This window comes from Pseudorca crassidens, chromosome 7, assembly GCF_039906515.1.
Source record: "Pseudorca crassidens isolate mPseCra1 chromosome 7, mPseCra1.hap1, whole genome shotgun sequence".
In the NCBI taxonomy this organism is placed as follows: domain Eukaryota; kingdom Metazoa; phylum Chordata; class Mammalia; order Artiodactyla; family Delphinidae; genus Pseudorca; species Pseudorca crassidens.
In genome coordinates, this window is record NC_090302.1 from 4,193,632 (window position 1) to 4,212,607 (window position 18,976).

Sequence of the window (18,976 nt, forward strand, 5' to 3'; positions counted from 1 at the left end):
AGGCGCTGCCTGTAAAAAAAAAAAAAAAAGCTACTCCTCTGCTGGCCGGACAGAAGCGCCCGGGCTGGACAGCGCGGGGGAGAGGGGCAGGGACCCCCCCCCAGCCCCCGCCGCGGCGTGGCCAATCCCCAAGCCCTTTTAGGGACCTCCCGGGGCAACTAAGGTGCTGAGGGAACAGTAACCGGGCGGCAAAGGAAGGAAACATTGGTTCGATGGGGCACGCCTCTTTTTGTTTCTCAAAGGAATTCAAAGAACTGCACGGCATGAACTGTGGGGTTGAGTGTGACTTGACACCCCCTGCCATAGGCCAAGCCACTAGGGACGCCAAACGGGACCGCCGCCTCGTCCTGGGGCCCCGGGGCCGCGGCTTCGATCTCTAGAGGCGCGGGGCCGTGTGTTCGCGGGCTCTTCGGGACCCGGAAGGAGCGCGGGCGCAGGACCCGGCGGGGCAGCTACGCGGGGTCCTCGCGCACGTCTCACGTGGGTCGGAGCGGAGTGGCGGTCCTGGTTCGCGAGGTCTCGGCTCGCTTTTCTGCCGGCATGGCAGCAGCCGACGGAGTGCTTCACCATGTTCCCGAGTCCCGGGCCGCAGTCCCCACGACGTCCTCCAGACCCCGCCCAGCCCAGTCGAGGCGGGTGAGTTCTGACCCGGTTTCGGATTCGTTCGCACCCGGGGCCGCGGCGCGCCGGCACCTACCGCCTTGCCTCTCGGTCGGGGTTCGAATTACTTGCGGAGTTAAGAGGGGAAAGTCAGATATTGGGCAGCTCCTGGAGGAGTCGCTGAGCAACACGTGTCTGAGACCGGGACACCATTCTGCGGAGACGTTCTTGGAGGGAGCGGAGCGGCTGTAGACGGGCGGGAGGCTGGCGCGGGCTGCTAGTTGGAGGCAGGGATCTGAGACTGTCACTCGGAGAAGTTAGGAACTGACGCTCGCGCGAGAGGCCCAGCTTTTCACTTACCAAGAGCATCTCTGAACTTTTTTCAGCCGCCCTTTCCTCGACTCTAAGGGTCGTTTGTTTCGGGAATGAGGACTGGAGACTAGAAATTTCTTTTAAGAGTTTTCAAAACGGGTGTATTTTCATCCACGTGCAGTGAAGGGGGGAAAGAAAATACAACTCATCAATATAATCCCCTCATTAGGTGAGAAAGAAAAAGATGCCTTAAATTTAACCCAAGCCAGAGCTGAAAATTAGTTTAAGATGGTTGACTTAGCTCCTAGGAAAGAGGAGGGCTGCAGGGCAGAAATCTGTTGGGAAATCATGTTGCCTTAATGACCAGGAAGGTTACAGTTTGGTGCCAAGGAAAGTGGGGGGGGGGGCGGTTCTCGAACAAGCATCACTTAATGCCATTGAAAAATTGCCAAAGTTCAGTTCAGTTCCTTTCAACCAATGTGGTGACGCTGAAACTCCTTGAGTTCATATAAGCTCACATCAGCTCATACCCACTGTCTGGGCTATTGTCTGGATTTTTTTAGTGATAATCAACTTAAGGATTTAGAAGCTTGTAAGGACTTTTCAGCTGGGTGATGTTGTAGCTGCATCTATGCCGAGGGGGCGGGGAAGTATCAGTACCAGCGAGCCAATTGGGAACGTGGAATTTGGAGTGGGACAGACCTGGGATTTGACCTTGCAACATGCTAGCTGTGACCTTGAAGAAATTACTTCACCTCTCTGATCCTCACTTTTCGTATCCATAAAATGAGAACAATAATTTCTACTTCATATAAGGCTATTATGAAGATTAAATGAAATAATATACATAAAGACTCCGTACGTTTTCTGGCCCATAGGAGCACTTAATACATGTCAATTATTTTTAAAAAGAGTCATATTGACTCCATTTTGGGTAATAGAATTGCTACATCAGGAGGTCAGTAGGGTGCTTGTGCCATGTACATGCCTAGTAACTAACACATAGAAAGCACTTAGTAACACTTTGTGGAGTGAGTTGAATAAATAAATGTCAGCTATCTGGTTTTATGATTGCTTGAACCACTGTGTCAAAAGGATATTCATCAGGTGATGATAACTGTCTGCAGTGGCCTTGTCTGCACCTACATTTTTGTTTATGTCTTGAATGAGGATTATGTATATGCTGATCAGATTTGCTAGTAGCCTGAATTTGGGTTGAGTAGCTCATATACTGGACTTGGAAAGACCTTGACAGCTTAAATTATTCTCTATCTAATGCTATGCAAAATGTTTTTTCTAAAAAATAAGAGAAAAAAATACACATTTATTGTAGGAAATTTGGAAAGTAGATTAAAAAAAAAACAAACCCCACCCATGATTGTCATACTCAGAGATAACTCTGGGTAACATTGTGGTATATATCCTTCTGGAAAACAAGCAGAACAAAATTGGGATCAAACTATACCTGATGTTTTCTAACCAAACAGGATACATTTTCTAACCAAACAGGATACATTTACTAGATGGTGTTGTAGCATTGTTGTTAGGAAGCCAGGGCGTGGAACTAGTGTCTGGGCAAAGCCTTCATCCCTCAGTGATCCTGTGGCAGATTACCGCACTTCTCTTTCTCTGTGTTCTCATCTGAAAATGGGATGATGCCAGTACCCTATGGATAGATGACATCATTCATGTAAGTATTTAGCATACTCCCTGGTGTATAGTAACTACTGAATATGTTTATTAATATCAAAGACATGGCATGTAGACTGGTAGGGCGGGATGGGCCCTAGAGGTCACCTGCCATAATCCCCTCATTATGCAGGTGGGGGAGCAGACTCAGGCACTTGCTTATCTTTAGAAGATCCAGATGTGTTCCTGCTCTTCTCTGCTCAAATGCCACTTCATGAAGCATTCCTGTACCTTTGCCTCCCTTCGCCTCGCTGTGGGCCATGGTAGTCTTACTTCATGTTTTGTGCCCAAATAACCCTTTGTACCTCTTCTGTGGTACAAATACAGGTTTAGATTTGCGATTTTCCACTTTTGTCTCTCCCGCTAGTCTGTGACTTCTTCAAGGGCTTGTCTAACCTTTGTATCTTCAGAACCAAGCTACTTGACGGTGGCCAGTTTTTTAAATGAATGTGTTGTGGATGCTGGTGGGGTGCGGAGGAACTAACAAATAGAATAGATCCAGATCACGGAAAAGGATAATTCCATCACGTGTTATTCATTAATCTTACAATTATTTATTGAGCACTTACTTTGTGCCAGACGTGGTCCTGTGCAGGGGATTCAGTGCAAGCCTGGGACAGGCTTGTCCATTTCTTCCAATCTAATGGGGAAGACAGACATCACACAATGAATTATGTGCTATATTTATTATTGTACCGAGTGCTGCAAAGGAGAATAAGGGTGCCAGGAGAGCCAAGAGCAGGCACCCTGGTTTGACAGGTGGAGAGAGGAGGTCAGGAAAGGCTCTTCTGAGGACGCAGCAGGTAGATCTAGATCTGAAGGATGAGTGTGAGGGGAGGGCTGGGGACATGGGTGTAGGAGTAACATGTGCAAAGGCCCTGAGGAGAGAAGGAGCTTGGTACATTCCAGGGATTTAAGGAAGTCCAGGACAGCAGAGGGTAAAGCTGAGACTGGTGAGATGGGCCGAGGTTAGATTCTAAAGGGCTTTGTAGCTCTCATTACACGTTTTCAGGTTTAGCCGAGCAATGGAAAGCCTGCCTGATACTGTGCTTAATTCGGAACACTTGCCTTTAGAGAGAAGTTGACATGGGAATAAAGAGTGACCGGGATGGTAAGGGATCTAAAGTTTGTGTCCTGTTTGGGATATTTAGTCCAAAGAAGGAGGAAAATGAGGAGTGCTGTGATGAATGAAGGAATGTTACATGCAAGAGTTGCCGCAGAAAGCAAACTGCAAACTAGTAGCTGGATCTTCTAGGAGACAGGTCTTGCCTGAATGTCAGAAACAGCTTCCCAGCCCCTAGAACTTGGTTGGGGACAGAATGGGCTGCCTCATGGGATGGAGGACAGTAGGAGGAGGTGCAGGCAGGAGCTGCAGGGCCACCTGTCAGGGGGTCTGGTGATGGGAAGTCCACACATGCGTCAGGGGGAGAGGCCTTTGGGCCTTTTTGTGCTCCAAGAGCCTGTGGGTCTGTAAACCAGGTAAGATCTGCACATTTCATTCCGACCTGAAAGTTGACTTCAACTCTTTTTAGTCTGAAAATTTGGGACTTCGTAAAAATAAATTTGTAAAATTTGTAAAATGAAGCAGGTCAGTACCTACTTCATTAATACTAAATATTAATACTCAATATTTGAAGTTGTATGTATCGAATTACTTAGCTATAGGAGCCCTTAGGGTTGCCAGGAACAAAGAACTATTGTTATTGCTAGGTTAGTCAAAAGCTGACAGTCGGGCTTCCCTGGTGGCGCAGTGGTTGAGAGTCCGCCTGCCGATGCAGGGGACACGGGTTCGTGCCCTGGTCCGGGAAGATCCCACATGCCGTGGAGCGGCTGGGCCCGTGAGCCATGGCCGCTGAGCCTGCGCGTCCGGAGCCTGTGCTCTGCAACGGGAGAGGCCGCAACAGTGAGAGGCCCACGTACCGCAAAAAAAAACAAAACAAAAAAAAAAGCTGACAGTCATGGCTAAAGCAAGCTGATGTGTACACAGAAGTCATGATTTCAAGCCAAGAGGAAAATAACATATTCCAAGAGAAACCAGAACTCCAGAATAACAATTCCTAGCTACTCACAGGATGTTTTTATGTTCATGTGTAATGTAAGTTGGAAGAGAAGGCCAAGGAAAATAGAGGGATTGGATGAACTTCTCCTGGGGGAAGCTTGGACATCACACATTTAACAACATTCATGCCATGGAAATGAGAAGCAACAGGCAAGAAAATGTCTCATGTTGTAGCCTGTCCTCGGCGATCAGACAGGGAATGGAAAGGCGAGGAGGGTTGGAAGTAATTGTGATAGAGGTGATGGATGGAGCTGAATTCTCCTTTGGAATGGAAACTGGGAGGAGGAATCGCCTCCAAGCCATCTGAATCTGGGGGAGCAGCGTGAGGGCAGAGGATGACAGCGATCCAATCGCTCTGGGGTAGAGCGGTAATGAAGGTTTCCGCTTCCTGGGCATAAGCTGGGATGCAGCTTATGTAGTCACCGATGGGCTTTGTTGGTGGCAAGAGAAAAGATTCATTTCCCCTCTTTCTCGTTCTTGTCGTGTACGTGGATTCCTGGAGATTTGGATTGACATAGCTTGCACACTTCACAAGGTGGGTCCTCTCCTCCCTGCAGACAGATTCCATTTGTTAAGATTCAGCCTGAAAAATGTTTCTCCCTTCTTGATTATCTTGGTGGAGTTGAAGGTTAAGATGATTGGTGAGATCTAGTAGATGGATCAGCTGAGGTTTCTGGGTTTTTTTTTTTTCCTTTTTGGGGGAAAAAAAAGGGTTGAGTCAAAGAATCTGATTGCAGACCCTAAACTGTTGCTTGACATATGGGGCGTAATGATCTCTGCAGGGAGAGATGCAATTCTGTGGGCAGTCAGGCTTCACTCTGAGGTCTGTTTTCATGGACTAATGCATCTCTTGTCGCTCTTTCCTTTTGGGAACGATTTAGCAAGCGGCAGCCACCAAAAGAAAATACCAAGCGTCCAGTGAGACTCCCCCAGCGAAACGGAGGAGTGAAGCTTCATTTCTCCCGGCCGAGAAAACTGCCGCTAAAGAAACTCCAAGGACTTTTAAGGGGAAGGCACAGAAACCGTTTTCTCCCAAGAGGTCTTCAGCTGGTGCGAGGGATGGAAACCCGGAACGGAAACCGGGCATTAAGACTTCATCCCTGTTTAAAAACAACCCTGAGATTCCAGAACTCCACAGGTATGTCCACGTGTAGACACCCTTCGAGAATAAAAGGAATTAAGTGTCTTCTGCCCTTCTTCTTTGTTTCTTGGAACTGATGCCCGCGTCTTGTTCGTCATTTGCAGACCTGTAGTAAAGCAGGTGCAAGAAAAAGTGTTCACTTCTGATGCTTTTCAAGCCCTGGACCTCCACCCACATCTAGTAAGTATCCCTCCATGTTTTATTGGTGTGTCGATTTTTTTCGGTCTGTTCATTCAGAATGTCTGTGAAATGACAGTTCTAGGAAGAAAAAAAATCAAAGAATGGTTATGTTTGTGTCAAGTTACCTGGATGAACTCAGATTGCTAAGATGCTCTTCTAGGACCATTCACATGAACTTAGGCGTCTGTTCACTGTCCGCACCCCACTCCCCCTCTTTTTTTAAAGAACTCTAAAGACTTTCCTCACCTCATTCACTTTAGGACTGAGACTCCACACATCGAACTTGAAATCCATCTCATAATTACTGGATAGATAACGACATCAGGGCTATTCTGGGTGGCTGATGTCATAGGGAACCCTAGGAGAGGGAACTGAACTGGCATCTTGCTGTTAAGGGAGTTATAAATAATTGAAGGAAGAAGGGGCTCTTTAAACATGCATTTGCTACAAACAAATGGACACTCAAAAAAAACAAAAACAAAAACCAACAAAAAAACCATGAATGAGTGTTCCAACCTTATTTATGAGTAAGGTGAGAAACATACATTCACTTTTAGGGAGTCTGGATTTCCTTGGCTCGTATGGTCACGGCTTACCTACTCCTTTTTTCGGGTGGGTTACCTATACTTGCTTTCTCACCTACAGGTTGGAGTGGCGTTTCCCAGCCTTGGTACCGTGCACGTCTGGGGATGGGGACTCTGTGTCACGGGGGCTGCCCCGTGCGTTGCAGGATCTATGACAGCATCCTGTGCCTCTACTCACTTAATGCCAGTAGCATCCCCACCCGCAGTTGTAACAACCAACGATTTCTTCAGACATTGGGAGGTCTAGGGGAGGCAGTGCTCAGAACCACCCCCAGTTGAGAACCACTGGGTTAGAGGAACTTGATTTGATCGTGGTCATCCATTTTTACCCCAGTATTTTCCCCTTTTTTGCATCCTTATTTGCATTAAATATATTTGTACCAAAAAATTTGTTAAAGAAAAGTTTTGTTTTGTTTTTTATCTTTTCTCTTAGATTTCCACAATAAATACCGTCTTAAAAATGTCTAGTATGACCAGGTAAGAGCTCCGGGTCAGTCTTGATTTTCTCAGGGTTTAAGTGGGTATAAACAGATGAAATCTGAATTGTCTGTGAAGGACAGCAAACTCGTGTCTTGGCATTAGAGAACAGGCCAGATTATTGACCCTCGAGGGCTTGGTAGCCGCTCAGCTTCCCCACCTGAGAGATGGAGGGACTGGGTCTCCGTCCCCTTCTGCCCTCAGCTCTAAACTGTAAGAGATCTCTGGTCCAGAAGATGGTCTGCATAAGATCCCACTGTTGTCTGTGCTTCCTGAAAATAACTTGTCTAGAATACAGAATTTATCTTGTCATTTCTTAGTAGTAAGAATTAGAGTCAGCTACAAGATAGGAGTAAATACTTAGTTGGATATAATGGGATGCTGGAAAAAGTTTTTAAATGTTAGTGACAACTCCTGGAAAACAGAGATGGAGTGGTGACAGGTGGGGGCAGAGATGACCCCCTCTCTCTGAGTGTGTATGCTTCTGTACATTTCAATAAGTCACCTTTCACTTAGAAGTAAACATTAATAAGAGTATCAAAGAATAAAATAAGGAACCCCTTTATTATTTTTTTGGTTCAGTTTTATCAACCAAATGTAAGTGATTTCCATACCCTTTTGGATTTTTTATTTTATTTTATTGAAGTATAGTTGATTTACCATGTTGTGTTAATTTCTGCTGCACAGCAAAGTGATTCAGTTATACATATATATTCTTTTTCATACTCTTTTCCATTGTGGTTTATCATGGGATATCGAATATAGTTCCCTGTGCTGTGCAGTAGGACTTTGCTGTTTTAGTTGTTTGTTTTTGAGTACACACGTGGACACACATCGTACCGTGTCCGTAGCAGTCATATTTGGTTTTCTAGAGAACGGACAGCAGTTCCTGGCTGTCTGTGTGGCTCACAAGCTTCCTTTCACTCTTCTGCTTGGGAATCTTTCCATAATGTTCTATTCTTTCATATTCCGTGGTTCAGAAGGCAGGAGAGTGTGTGGTATGCTTTTGTGGTAGCTACAGCTTGTCATCACGCCTGTCCCATTTTTCTTTTTAAGTAGTTTAGTAGAACGGCCAGTCTCCGGCTTGCCTCAACATTTGCAGCCCCAAAAGTTCCAAAAATCTAACTGAGGTTTTATTCTTCTAACCATCAGAGGTTTCTCAGCCCTTCCCATGACTGTGTAGGTAACCTCTGAGGCGGCAGGTGATAGAGCCTGGGGTCATCGCATTTTGTGCATCTCTGCGTGTAAACATGGGCAGGTGGTACTTTATAGATAATCATGTGCTCTTTCTTTTGGGCGGCCCAAGCGTTCAGAAGCAAAGTATCCCTGTGTTGCTGGAAGGCAGAGATGCTCTCGTGAGATCCCAGACTGGCTCAGGTCAGTTGTCATTTGATTTCTGTCCTTCCTCCACGGTCGTGTGGTGGGTTGTGTAGTGAGGTGTCTGTCGGGGTGGCGGCTGCTTTGTGTGGTTTGGGGGAGGGGCGGCCACGCTTGCTTCTGATTAGAGCCCTGAAAGGAAGGGGATGGTCAGTGGGGCCCGTGATCAGGAATGATCAGGAAGGAGTCAAGTCTGCTATCATTTCTCAGAGCCCATCTCAGGGCTTTGCCTGGTCCCACCATCTATGGCCAGAGCTGCCTGTCTTCACTCCAGTGGGTGATGACTATTTCCTTCTGGTATTAAAACAGCCTTGCTGTGAGCACACGCTGATCGGATGCCAGTTGTTTTGCTAGAACATGGAACATCGTTCTGGCGCCTTCCAGAACAGTCTGGACTTGCTCTTCTGACCCTCCTGTGCTCTTAGTGGCAGGTCAGCTGTTCTCTGCTCCCCCAGCTCGGCCGCGTTTCAGGTGGTGGAAGCTCCCCCAGCTCAGCCGCGTTTCGGGTGGTGGAAGCCCAAGGTTTTTGCCGTCCTTGGTTTCTCCTTGATGTTTAGAGGCCGGCTCTGGGGTTTCAGGCTGGCTGGCTTCTCACCACGGAAGCACCACGGAAGCCTCTTTGAGAGGTTGGGGTGACCCCAGAGAGGGAGTTTTCTAGTTTCTAGGGACAGTCATTGAGTTGAGCTTCTGTGTGACCTCGGAAATGTCTCATTGTCTCCCTTGTTAGACATTAAAGGGGCTGAAGATGCAGGTTTGTTAGAAGTACTGAATTTACAAAGCAGAGCTAGGAGTTGTGACAGACAGGTGACTTCCGTTTCCACCCGGATGTGAGTGCACTTTTCCTGTCCCCAGACTTCAGGACGGCCCAAAGGTAGCGGTGCCGGTTCGTTTACTGTCTCTGGCATCTATAGGCTCTGTGATTTTGATTGCTCTTGTTCTTTTTTAAAAGGTAAAACTCTTGCCTATTGCATCCCTGTGGTCCAGTCTCTTCAAGCAATGAAATCCAAAATACAGGTGAGTAGAAAGTGTGTTTTTCTGGGAATTCCCTGGCAGTCCAGTGGTTAGGACTTGGCGCTTTCACTGCCGAGGACCTGGGTTCAATCCCCGGTCGGGGAACTAAGATCCTGCAAGCCACGTGCTGTGGCCAAAAAAAGAAAAAAATAAAAAAGAAAGTATGTTTTCCTGTTCTTGTTCACAGTGCATAAGAAGCCATCAAACTGAACCAAAGCAGTAATATTGGGACCAAAAGAACCTTTTCACTTAGCTTTGGTTTCCTGCCTCTTTTTAGTTCATTTATTACATAAGCATGTTGCATCTGAAGACCGTGCTCAGAGTGGAATAGAATAAATATAAACAAATGTAACAATCATCCTAGTAGTTCTAACAGGGAATGTTTGTAAGATGCTCCCCCTGTGTCAGACATCGTGCCGAATGCTTTGCTTGTGTTGTCTTCTTGACTCTCTAACTACCCCAGTCCCACTGAGTTGGAAGGTACTACTATTATTACCTCGATTTAAAAAAAAAAGAAAAAAAAAAAAGGAGGCTTGAGGAAGTTAAATAACTTCCTAAGGCTGTGCGGGGAGTGATTGTGGAGCTGGGTTTCCACCTCCATTCTCTTTGGCTCCAGAGGCCAAGCTCTTCTGACTGAGAAAGGTGAACATTGTATTGAAAACAGTGGTTTGTCATGAATAGTAGAAGTGAAAATAAGTACCCAATTAGCGGGTGTGACGATTGGGCCGCCTTGTATTTACTATTTTCTAGGACCTGTCTTTAGTTGCGAAACACACTTAGCGCCTGGGCCAGAGGGGCCAGAACTGGGTTCCTTGGAATGGTCCCCTAGGAGGCCGTGTGACTGCCATGTTCCGTAGGCATAGTTGTCATCTCCAAACCCAGCCCAGCATCTCACAAATACACCCTGGGTATTCTCAGTTGAGAGGAAACAGTGAGATCAGAACTAGGAAGAGAGATGGGTTCACAAACAGGTGATGAGCGAGTTGGTTACTTTTTCCTCAGTTGCGACATGCAGAATTAGATGTATGTTGAGCCTGCCTGTTATTTGAATGACAAAATAAATAATGATGGTGTTGGATTACAGCCCACAGTCTAAAACAAATACCTATTGAGTCCAAGCTGATATAAATGAATTATTGAATAAATAGGTGGGACGAGGGAAAGCCCTTCCTTATACTAGAATTCCAGTGAGTACTTGTAGGACATCATCATTTGGCAAATGACACAGGAATCATCAGAGATGCTAAAATGAGTGCATTAAAGTGTGATGAAAATGGGGTATTTACACAGTCGCAAAGTATCCAGAAGATACAGGAAAAAATGGTAACTTTACAGTGGGGAAGCCTGGCTGGTGCCACCTTAACCAGGTGGTTGGATGGGGCCTCACCAGTGCCGGGATGTGTTGGCCTAATGTGTCTCCTGATAGGTGCGTGAAGGATGAAACAGTATTTCTCTGGTTTTCTTGCCAGAAATGCACAACTCTAATTTAATCATAAACATCAGACAAAGCCAAGTTAACGACATTCTACAGAGTGACTGGCCAGTGCTCTTCAACAGTACTAAGGTCACAAAAGACAAAGAAATACTGGAGAGCTACCCCAGAGTAAGGGAGACGAAGGAGTCATGACAGCTAAATGCTGCGTGGTCCTGAATCGGGTCTTAGTCTGGAAAAAGCACGTTAATAGGTCAGTTAATGAACTTTGAATAAGGCTATAAATTAACTGATAGTAGTGAATCAATGTTACTTTCCTGTTTGATCATTGTACTGTGATTTTGAGAATCAGTATCATATAAGGAAGCTGGGAGAAGGGTGTAAGGGAGTTCTTTGAACTATTTGTGCAATTTTTTGTAAGCCCGAAATTATTTCAGAATGAATACGTTTAAGTGTTATTTAAACTTTATTTAAATGATTTTTAAATCAATAAATCCTCCACAGTCACCCAAGTGGTAGAACCTTATATAGTTATTCAAAGTGCTGTTTCCTTCAGTTTCTGTTTGTGAACTTGACAGGCATTCTTGCCATGTTAAAAAGGCCCGTTATAAAACAGTATGTATGATATGAGTGCAATTTCATAACTAATAATTCTACATATATATACACATATACATGTGTACACACACAGAGATGAGAAAGATACTTTTCACACGAATGCCGGTTTTCTCTGAGACAGGGGAGTGGGAATTCTGTTTCCTGCAGGTGACTGATGTTTTCTTCCATTGGGCACTTGGCAGTGCGGTGGTTCCTACAAGGGCCTCAGCATCGTACCCAGTGTAGGTTAGAGAAGAAATGTGAATTATTAGACCAGTGTGGTAAAGTCTCATCCGTTTAGAGACTCCAGGAGAACTTCTAGTAGAGGGTCTTTTCTTCCTGGAAAGTTGCAGAGTTTGGGCGTGTATTTGATCTGGCGTGGGTCCTACAGTTCTGGCCCAGCTGTCTCATTTGCTGGATCCGTGAACGGAGGACAGGAGACATGTGATTACATTCCTCAGGTGGACAGCATGGCGAGGGCTCTGCTCAGATCCTGGGTCTGAGTGTGACGTTAGCACATCACCTCATCCTAGTGTGCCTCGTGGGGGATCACGGCGGTGCCTGTGTCCTGGGGTTGCCAGGAGGATTCAGGGAGTCAGCGCACGGGGAGAGTTGAGACCTGCTTCCAAGCGCCTGGTGGTGATAATACCTGCTCCCTAAGTCTCCACCGTCATTGTCAGCAACAGGGACATGTGGCTGGTTTGAAGGGCAGTGTTCTGAATTGCTTAGATTCAGAGCATTAACCAACCATGTCGTTGTTCTTATTTACTCAAGTATTTTTTAATATCAATAACAGCTTGTTCTATTAAAGATTGGAATATTCTGTAGAGACGATTTAACAAGCCCAAATTTAATTCACTTATTTCAAGTGATGCTCAGTACAGGCCCTTGGAGTTCATTGTAAACAGATTTGACCTGTAAAAAAAACCTATCTGGAGGGAGCAGCAAATTCAAGGCACCAGCGGAGTCTTCAGTTACTTCAGATGACGGAATGAAAATGGACTGCTTTTCTGTGTTTTCACACTTTCAGCTCTTTGGGCTCTGATTTTTTTTAACATCCCATCCATCCTTCCTCACTCACTTCTGCCCTGCGAGGAATTGATTGGTCTTTCTTCTCTGTGTAGTAACACCTTTTGAAATGTCAAAATCTCTAACGCGGCTGTGTTGATACCGTTGTACTAACATGTTTACTGTTCCTCGCCCGGCTTCCGCCCGGCTTCAGCGCAGTCTCGCAAAGTCGATGTTGAGTACAGAGGGCTGTAGTTTGAATTCCAAATCCTTTTCTCCTTGTAGGTAAACGCTTCCTATGCAAAATATGAAAACCGTACTTGTAGTTTAGTTTGCTGCTAAATCTGTGCTTAGCTTTACACTAGCGTATTCGATTCATTCCCTAAGTGTCTGTGAGCACTTGGGAGATGCAAGGCGCCGCTGACTTCCTGGCCCTTGTCAGGTTACTTTGTTTTCTTCTATTTTTGTTACTGTTACTTGTAGGTATAATGTACATGTTAAAAAAATTTGAAGAGCACCAAAAAATATACAGTGACAAGTAAGTCGTTCTACTGCCCCTTGCCCTGAGTGGCACAGTTCTTCTCTCAGGATGGGATGGTCCTTATCACCAGTCTCTTGTTTAATCCTTGCAAGGATATTCTTTGCATATAAAGCAAATCTGACTATACATAGTTCCCCTCCCCCTTTCGTTGAAGTTTTTGTTTGTTTGATACAAATGGTTGCTTGCTGTGCACGATCGTCTGTGCCTTGCTTTTGTTCACTTAGTATGTTTTGGGGATGGCTTCTTATCAATACCGTGTTGACCCGCCTTGTTTTCTTAATGGCTGCGTAGTCTTCCGCTGTAAGTGTGTTCCATAAATTATTGTCATTCCCTCGTTGGTGGACTTTACGTTGTGTTCAACATTTTGCTACAAACAAAGCAATTAAACAACTTCTTTATACACACATGTGAGTCTCTCTTTTTGAGAAATTCCTATAGGTGGAATTTGCATTTTTATTTGGTAGATAATACCAAAATTGATCTTTAAAGGAATTACACCAATTTGGATTCCCACCGACAGTGTATAAGAGTTCCTGTGTGCCTGTATCAACCCTATCGGCTGTTTATTTTTGCTCATTTGACAGGGGGAAAATATTGTATCATAGTTTTGATTTGAATTGCTCTTAGGAGTAAAGTTGAACATCTTTTCGTACATTTAAAAGCCATATTTTGAATTCTTATTTCCATAAATTAGCTGTTATATCCCTCTCCATTTTTCTATTTGAGTTGTTGGTCTTCTTTATTTTTATTTTTAATTGAATTACAAACTTTCTTTATAAACTAAGAAATTGGCCCTTTCTCTTATGTGTGGCATATTTTTTTTCCCCACGTTGTCATTTTATAGTTTCTGAGTTTTATGTTATCTGTAAAAAGGCCAACTTAATTCCAACTTTATTTTTCTAACTTAATTTTTTTTCTAAAAGGACATTTGAATTACCCATCTTTTCACTGCTGATATAAATTGCCTCATCATATTTCCTGACTTTCTATATGTGTTTGATTCTATTCTAGGCTGTATTTGTTATTGTAATCTCTATGTGCTAGCATCAGTTTTTTAAAACTACTGTAGATTTAAATTGTCTTATCATCTGATGTTGTTCAGAAATGTCTTGATTATTCTTGCACATTTATTTTTCCATATGAACTTGGAAATCAGCTTGTCTGGTTGTATATATTATTTTTTATATGCATATGTATGTATACTTGTGGCATGTTTTAGATACTTTATATATGCATAAATATGCATGTTCATGGCATTTTTATTAGAATTACATAACATTTATGGATTGATTTAGGGCGAATTAGCTTATTTATAATATTAAGTCTTCTTATCCAGGAATAGGATATATTGTTCCATTTATTCAAATTTTATTTTATGTGCCTTAGAGGTATTTAAAATTTTTTATTGTATAGATTTTGTACATTTTTTGTGAAGCTTATTTTTTTTAACCTTTTTTGTATTTTTGCTATTCTAAGTGTGATTCCATCTAACTTTCTGTGTTGGAAGGCTGTTGATTTTTCTGTATTAATTTTGTATTCAGCTAGTTGACTTGTCTTTTTTGTAGTAGATTTTCAAGTGATTTCTTTTTTTTAATTTATTTAATTAATTTATTTTTGTCTGCGTTGGGTCTTTGTTGCTACGCGCAGGCTTTCTCTAGTTGTGGCGAGTGGGGGCTACTCTTAGTCGCGGTGCGCAGGCTTCTCACTGTGGTGGCTTCTCTTGTTGTGGAGCACGGGCTCTAGGCACGCGGGCTCAGTAGTTGTGGCTCACGGGCTCTAGAGCGCAGGCTCAGTAGTTGTGGCACATGGGCCTAGTTGCTCCGCGGCATGTGGGATCTTCCTGGACCAGGGATCAAACCCGTGTCCCCTGCATTGGCAGGCGGATTCTTAACCACTGCACCACCAGGGAAGTCCTCAAGTCCCAATTTCTTAAGCTGTTTTTGTTTTCTTTGGTTTTTGTTTTTTTTTTTTTTTTTTAGGATAAAATATCATCTGCTAATAATGGCAACTTTACTTCCTACTTTCCAGATTCATATATATTTCTTTGTCTTTTCTGATTGCGGGGCCAGAACTTACAGATTAATGTCGTGTAATCATGAGGGTAGTGGGCAGGCTTATCTCTTTAATGAACTGCTCCTGATGTTTACAAGTGGCCACTCTTAATCTCCCCTTCTGGACCTCTGTGACCTGCGTTCATTCAACTAATGGCATTTCTTTCCTTCTGTGTCAACAGCGTGGTGACGGCCCCTATGCTCTGATATTAGTGCCAACAAGAGAGGTAAGCAGTCCCACTTTCGGAGTGCTAAGCAAGTACTTTCAGTGATATCGTTGAATTTAAAAGTGGTTTTCCCGTTTTTCTCCCTGCTGCACAAATCACGACACCCTTTCCTTTGCCCAGGAACCATCCTTCTGGTTCCTGACAAGAAGAAAAATTCAAGTACTCTTGGAAAACCAGAAGTGTTTTTGGTTTTGGAAAAGTGTTTCTCTGTTACCTAAAAACTAATGACGCTATAAATTTCTGTCCTTATAAAAGGAATTAAAATAATCACATTTTTGTACATTGTTTTTTTCTTTTACAACTTAATTAAAAAATAAAAGCAGTTGACCCTACAAATGAACTTTTAGTTTTTTAAGAAGCTACTGTACCAAAAATTTTACCTGTTTCTGAAAGCTAAGCTTCTTGATGTTTTTCTTCTTTCTTGGTGGAAATCTCTTCTATCCGATTTATTTTATTTGCCTTCAGAGGCAATTTCAGATTAGGGTATCTGTTTCCTATATCAAATGCTAATCACTTCCTTGCAGAGAATCGATCATGACAATGGAGGTTTCTGTACAGCCTGCAGCATCCTGTCTCAGCTCCATCCATTGAAGGAGCAGGCACAGAGCTATTTAAATTTTCACAGCAGCAAACTCGCTCCTTCTCTGGGATGCTTCCTGAATACAGAACGTGTGGAAACTGTATATATATATCCTTGGATAATGGGATTATGTAGAGGCGCTGTTGATGGTTGTTAATGGTTATAAACTATTCAGTACATCAATTTTCTCTTTCTCTGGTTTCCACTGGGCTTGTTGGTTTTTTTCTTTTTTTCCCCCTTTAATAAACTTGGGAAATGACCATCTCTGTCTTTAGCTACTGCTCTGCCCCAGCACAGCCTTAGGATATAGTCACGTCACCTGTAAAGTAACGTTCCCAAGGCTAGCCTGTCGTGTCACTGTATGGTTTACCCCTTCACACATACTACATTCTCTCTCTTTCCAAACAGGTTGACTCTGTTTCATTTTCTTCCATCTTTGTGTACCATAGACTGTGCTTTTCTGTGTGGTACTCTGGGAATTTGAGCCAGCAGAGGGAGCACAGAACACTATGTTTGTGTGTGTCCAAGAAATAGATGTGATGTCTCTAGCCACGTTCTCCAGACTGACAGTTTTCAGAATCAGTCTAAGAACAAGGTGTATTTCCCAAGTAGAGTCTGTGTATAGGGCTTTTTTTTTTAAATCCTAACTTGAGGTCCAGGGTTGGATCCTTATCACTTTACACTAAGTTTTAAAAAATAAGTAAAAAGGTAAGAAGGGACCTCGCTCATTAACTCTAACTTTTTAACATTTACAGCTGGCCCTACAAAGCTTTGATACCGTCCAGAAACTGCTTAAGGTAAGGCAAGCCATGAGTTCAGTTTTGCCTTTTTTTTCCTGACTTTTTGAGGAAAGAGAAAGATACTGGTCTTTTCTTTATTTTCAAAGAGCTAGGAATTACTGCAGTTTTCCTTGTATTCCCTGGATGTCTCTGCTCACCCTCAGATACAGTTTGTAGGTTTTTATTGATCTGAACCTTACGAATCACCAATTTCTAGCTTAGTGAGATTATTAGTGTTCACTGGTACTTCGGGTCCTGTAATCTGTTCATCATAGTCACTAGCAAGCCACCTACAGAGACTCACAGGTACAACCTTAAGGTGATCCAGTGAAAGCAACTTAACAAGCTGCAAGCAGGGTTTGTTTAAGAAAGAAGAGAGAGAAAGCTTCCAAGCCAAAGGCTGCCAGCCCACCGAATTAGATTGAGAATTGATCTCTCCTTTCTTTTATCACGAGTGGGAGTGAGGAAGCGTTGTACTTGGGTTTGATCTTAACCAAAAAGGAAAAAAAAAAGGCAATAGACTTACTGAATTGTGTTTTCAATTCGGGCTGTACAGGGAAAGGCAGAGAGGCTACTTGAATGACTTAAAAAGCCCACATTTCTCTCTCACAGTGTCGGAAGCTAGTCGCATAGGTATGATTTAAGTTATCGCTAATATCCATGGGCCTGGCAAGGCCTAGGAATTGCGTCTGCACAGCAATACCTCCTGCAATGAAAAGCCGAGTCCTCCCTCACGACTTCCTTCAGGAAAGGGAATTTGGAATCAGCCTCTGCAGTACATGGGGCTTTGCATTGATTTTGGTCTGATGTCTTTCTGTAGCCATTTACCTGGATTGTGCCCGGAGTGTTAATGGGAGGAGAGAAGAGAAAATCAGAAAAAGCCAGGTAGGACGAGGTTTGTTTATTGTTAATTCCTTTTAAAGTCTATTCTGTCTTCCTCTTCAGTAAGACTCTGGCCCTTCTCAGCCTGGGGAGAGCCCTGTCTCGGATGAGGGTTCCTAGTCCCAGTGTGTGGGGACAGATTGAGTCCCCAGGGAGCGGTCCCTCTAAACGGTGCTATTTGTAAAAATATTTGGTGAAACTACCAGGGGCTCCCTTTTGATGTGGTCAGTAACAGCTCGTTACCTTCCCAAATCTCAACCCCGCCCCGGCCCCCGATACCCACGGTCCCCCCTTGTTAAGGATACGTCCCCCTTGACTCCCTTTTGTGGATATTGGGAGTTTGGGATTTTTGTTGTTTGATTTTACAGAAACAAGGTTATAAACCTACATAATGCTTTGCAACTTGCTTCCTACACCCAAATGCATTGATTCCTAATTCTGTGTTAGAATTGGTAATGGGTGTCAGTAGAAAATTGTTGCAAGAAGTAAATTCCAAATTTTGTGCATTCTTTTAAAAACGTTTTTATTTTATGATAGCTTAATGCTTAGTAGTTATGCTCAACTATGTGTGTAGTCTGTAACTGAGGAGCAGATATTCGACTTGAAACCTTCGGGTATTGGTTAGGGTAAGATTCCGCTGTAACTAACAACAGCAGTGGCGCAAACAATATGGAAGTTTTTTCTTTTTCTTTCACATTTAAGAAGCGTGACGGTAGCTGTCGGGGCTGGCATGGTGCACGCGCTAGCGTGGGGACCCCGGCTCATTCTGGCTTTTTGTGCCACTAAGTGAAGCTTCCATTTTCAGGCTTTCCTCATAGTGTTAGATAGTTGTTGGAGCTCCAGCCATTATATCTGATTTCCTGCCAGTAGGAACAAAGATAATCACACCTCCTCTTTTTAAAGGTACTGGTGGGATTTGCATGCTCCCTTTATCATTAGCTTTGCCATAACATAGGCACGTGCCCACTTAATTACATTTCATTAGCTGAACGTTTCTTATGAAGAGACTCAAATTGCCATAACATAGGCACGTGCCCACTTAATTACAAGGGCAGCTGGAAAATGTACTCAGGTAAAAGTTGTAGGCTTTTATTACTATGGACTAATGGGATGAAGGATGGTTGTGGAGTAAGAAGTTAGATTTATTCCACCTGGTCCATGGGGCAAGGCTAGGCCTGTCGCATGGAAGTTACAACAAGGATCCAATATAAGAAAAAAGCATTCTGACCATTAAAGCACGTTGGCATGGGATAATGCATTCAGGTGGGAGGTTCCCCGGCACAGATGCCTTCAAGAACAGATTAGGTGACCATCTATCTGGAATATTCTAGGAAGCATCTATGGATCAGATAAAGGGCATTGGGTTATATAGTAAAGATTCCTCTGAGACAATTTTAATAGGATTTCAGATCTTAACAGTTACGTTTTGTAAGACAGAGAAACTTCAGA

General features: G+C 43.7%; 1 protein-coding gene across 1 annotated transcript in view; it reads left to right on the top strand.

Annotated features, from left to right (window-relative positions):
• The first annotated feature begins 119 nt into the window (after positions 1–119).
• Positions 120–18,976, top strand: part of DDX31 (DEAD-box helicase 31) — a 74,032-nt gene continuing 55,175 nt past the window's right edge. Inside the window, 9 exon segments of the mRNA XM_067742859.1 lie at positions 120–636; positions 5,542–5,798; positions 5,906–5,981; positions 6,999–7,042; positions 8,349–8,419; positions 9,369–9,433; positions 15,242–15,286; positions 16,622–16,663; positions 17,466–17,530. Coding sequence (XP_067598960.1) covers positions 541–636; positions 5,542–5,798; positions 5,906–5,981; positions 6,999–7,042; positions 8,349–8,419; positions 9,369–9,433; positions 15,242–15,286; positions 16,622–16,663; positions 17,466–17,530 — 761 coding nt within the window. The 5' untranslated portion in view covers positions 120–540.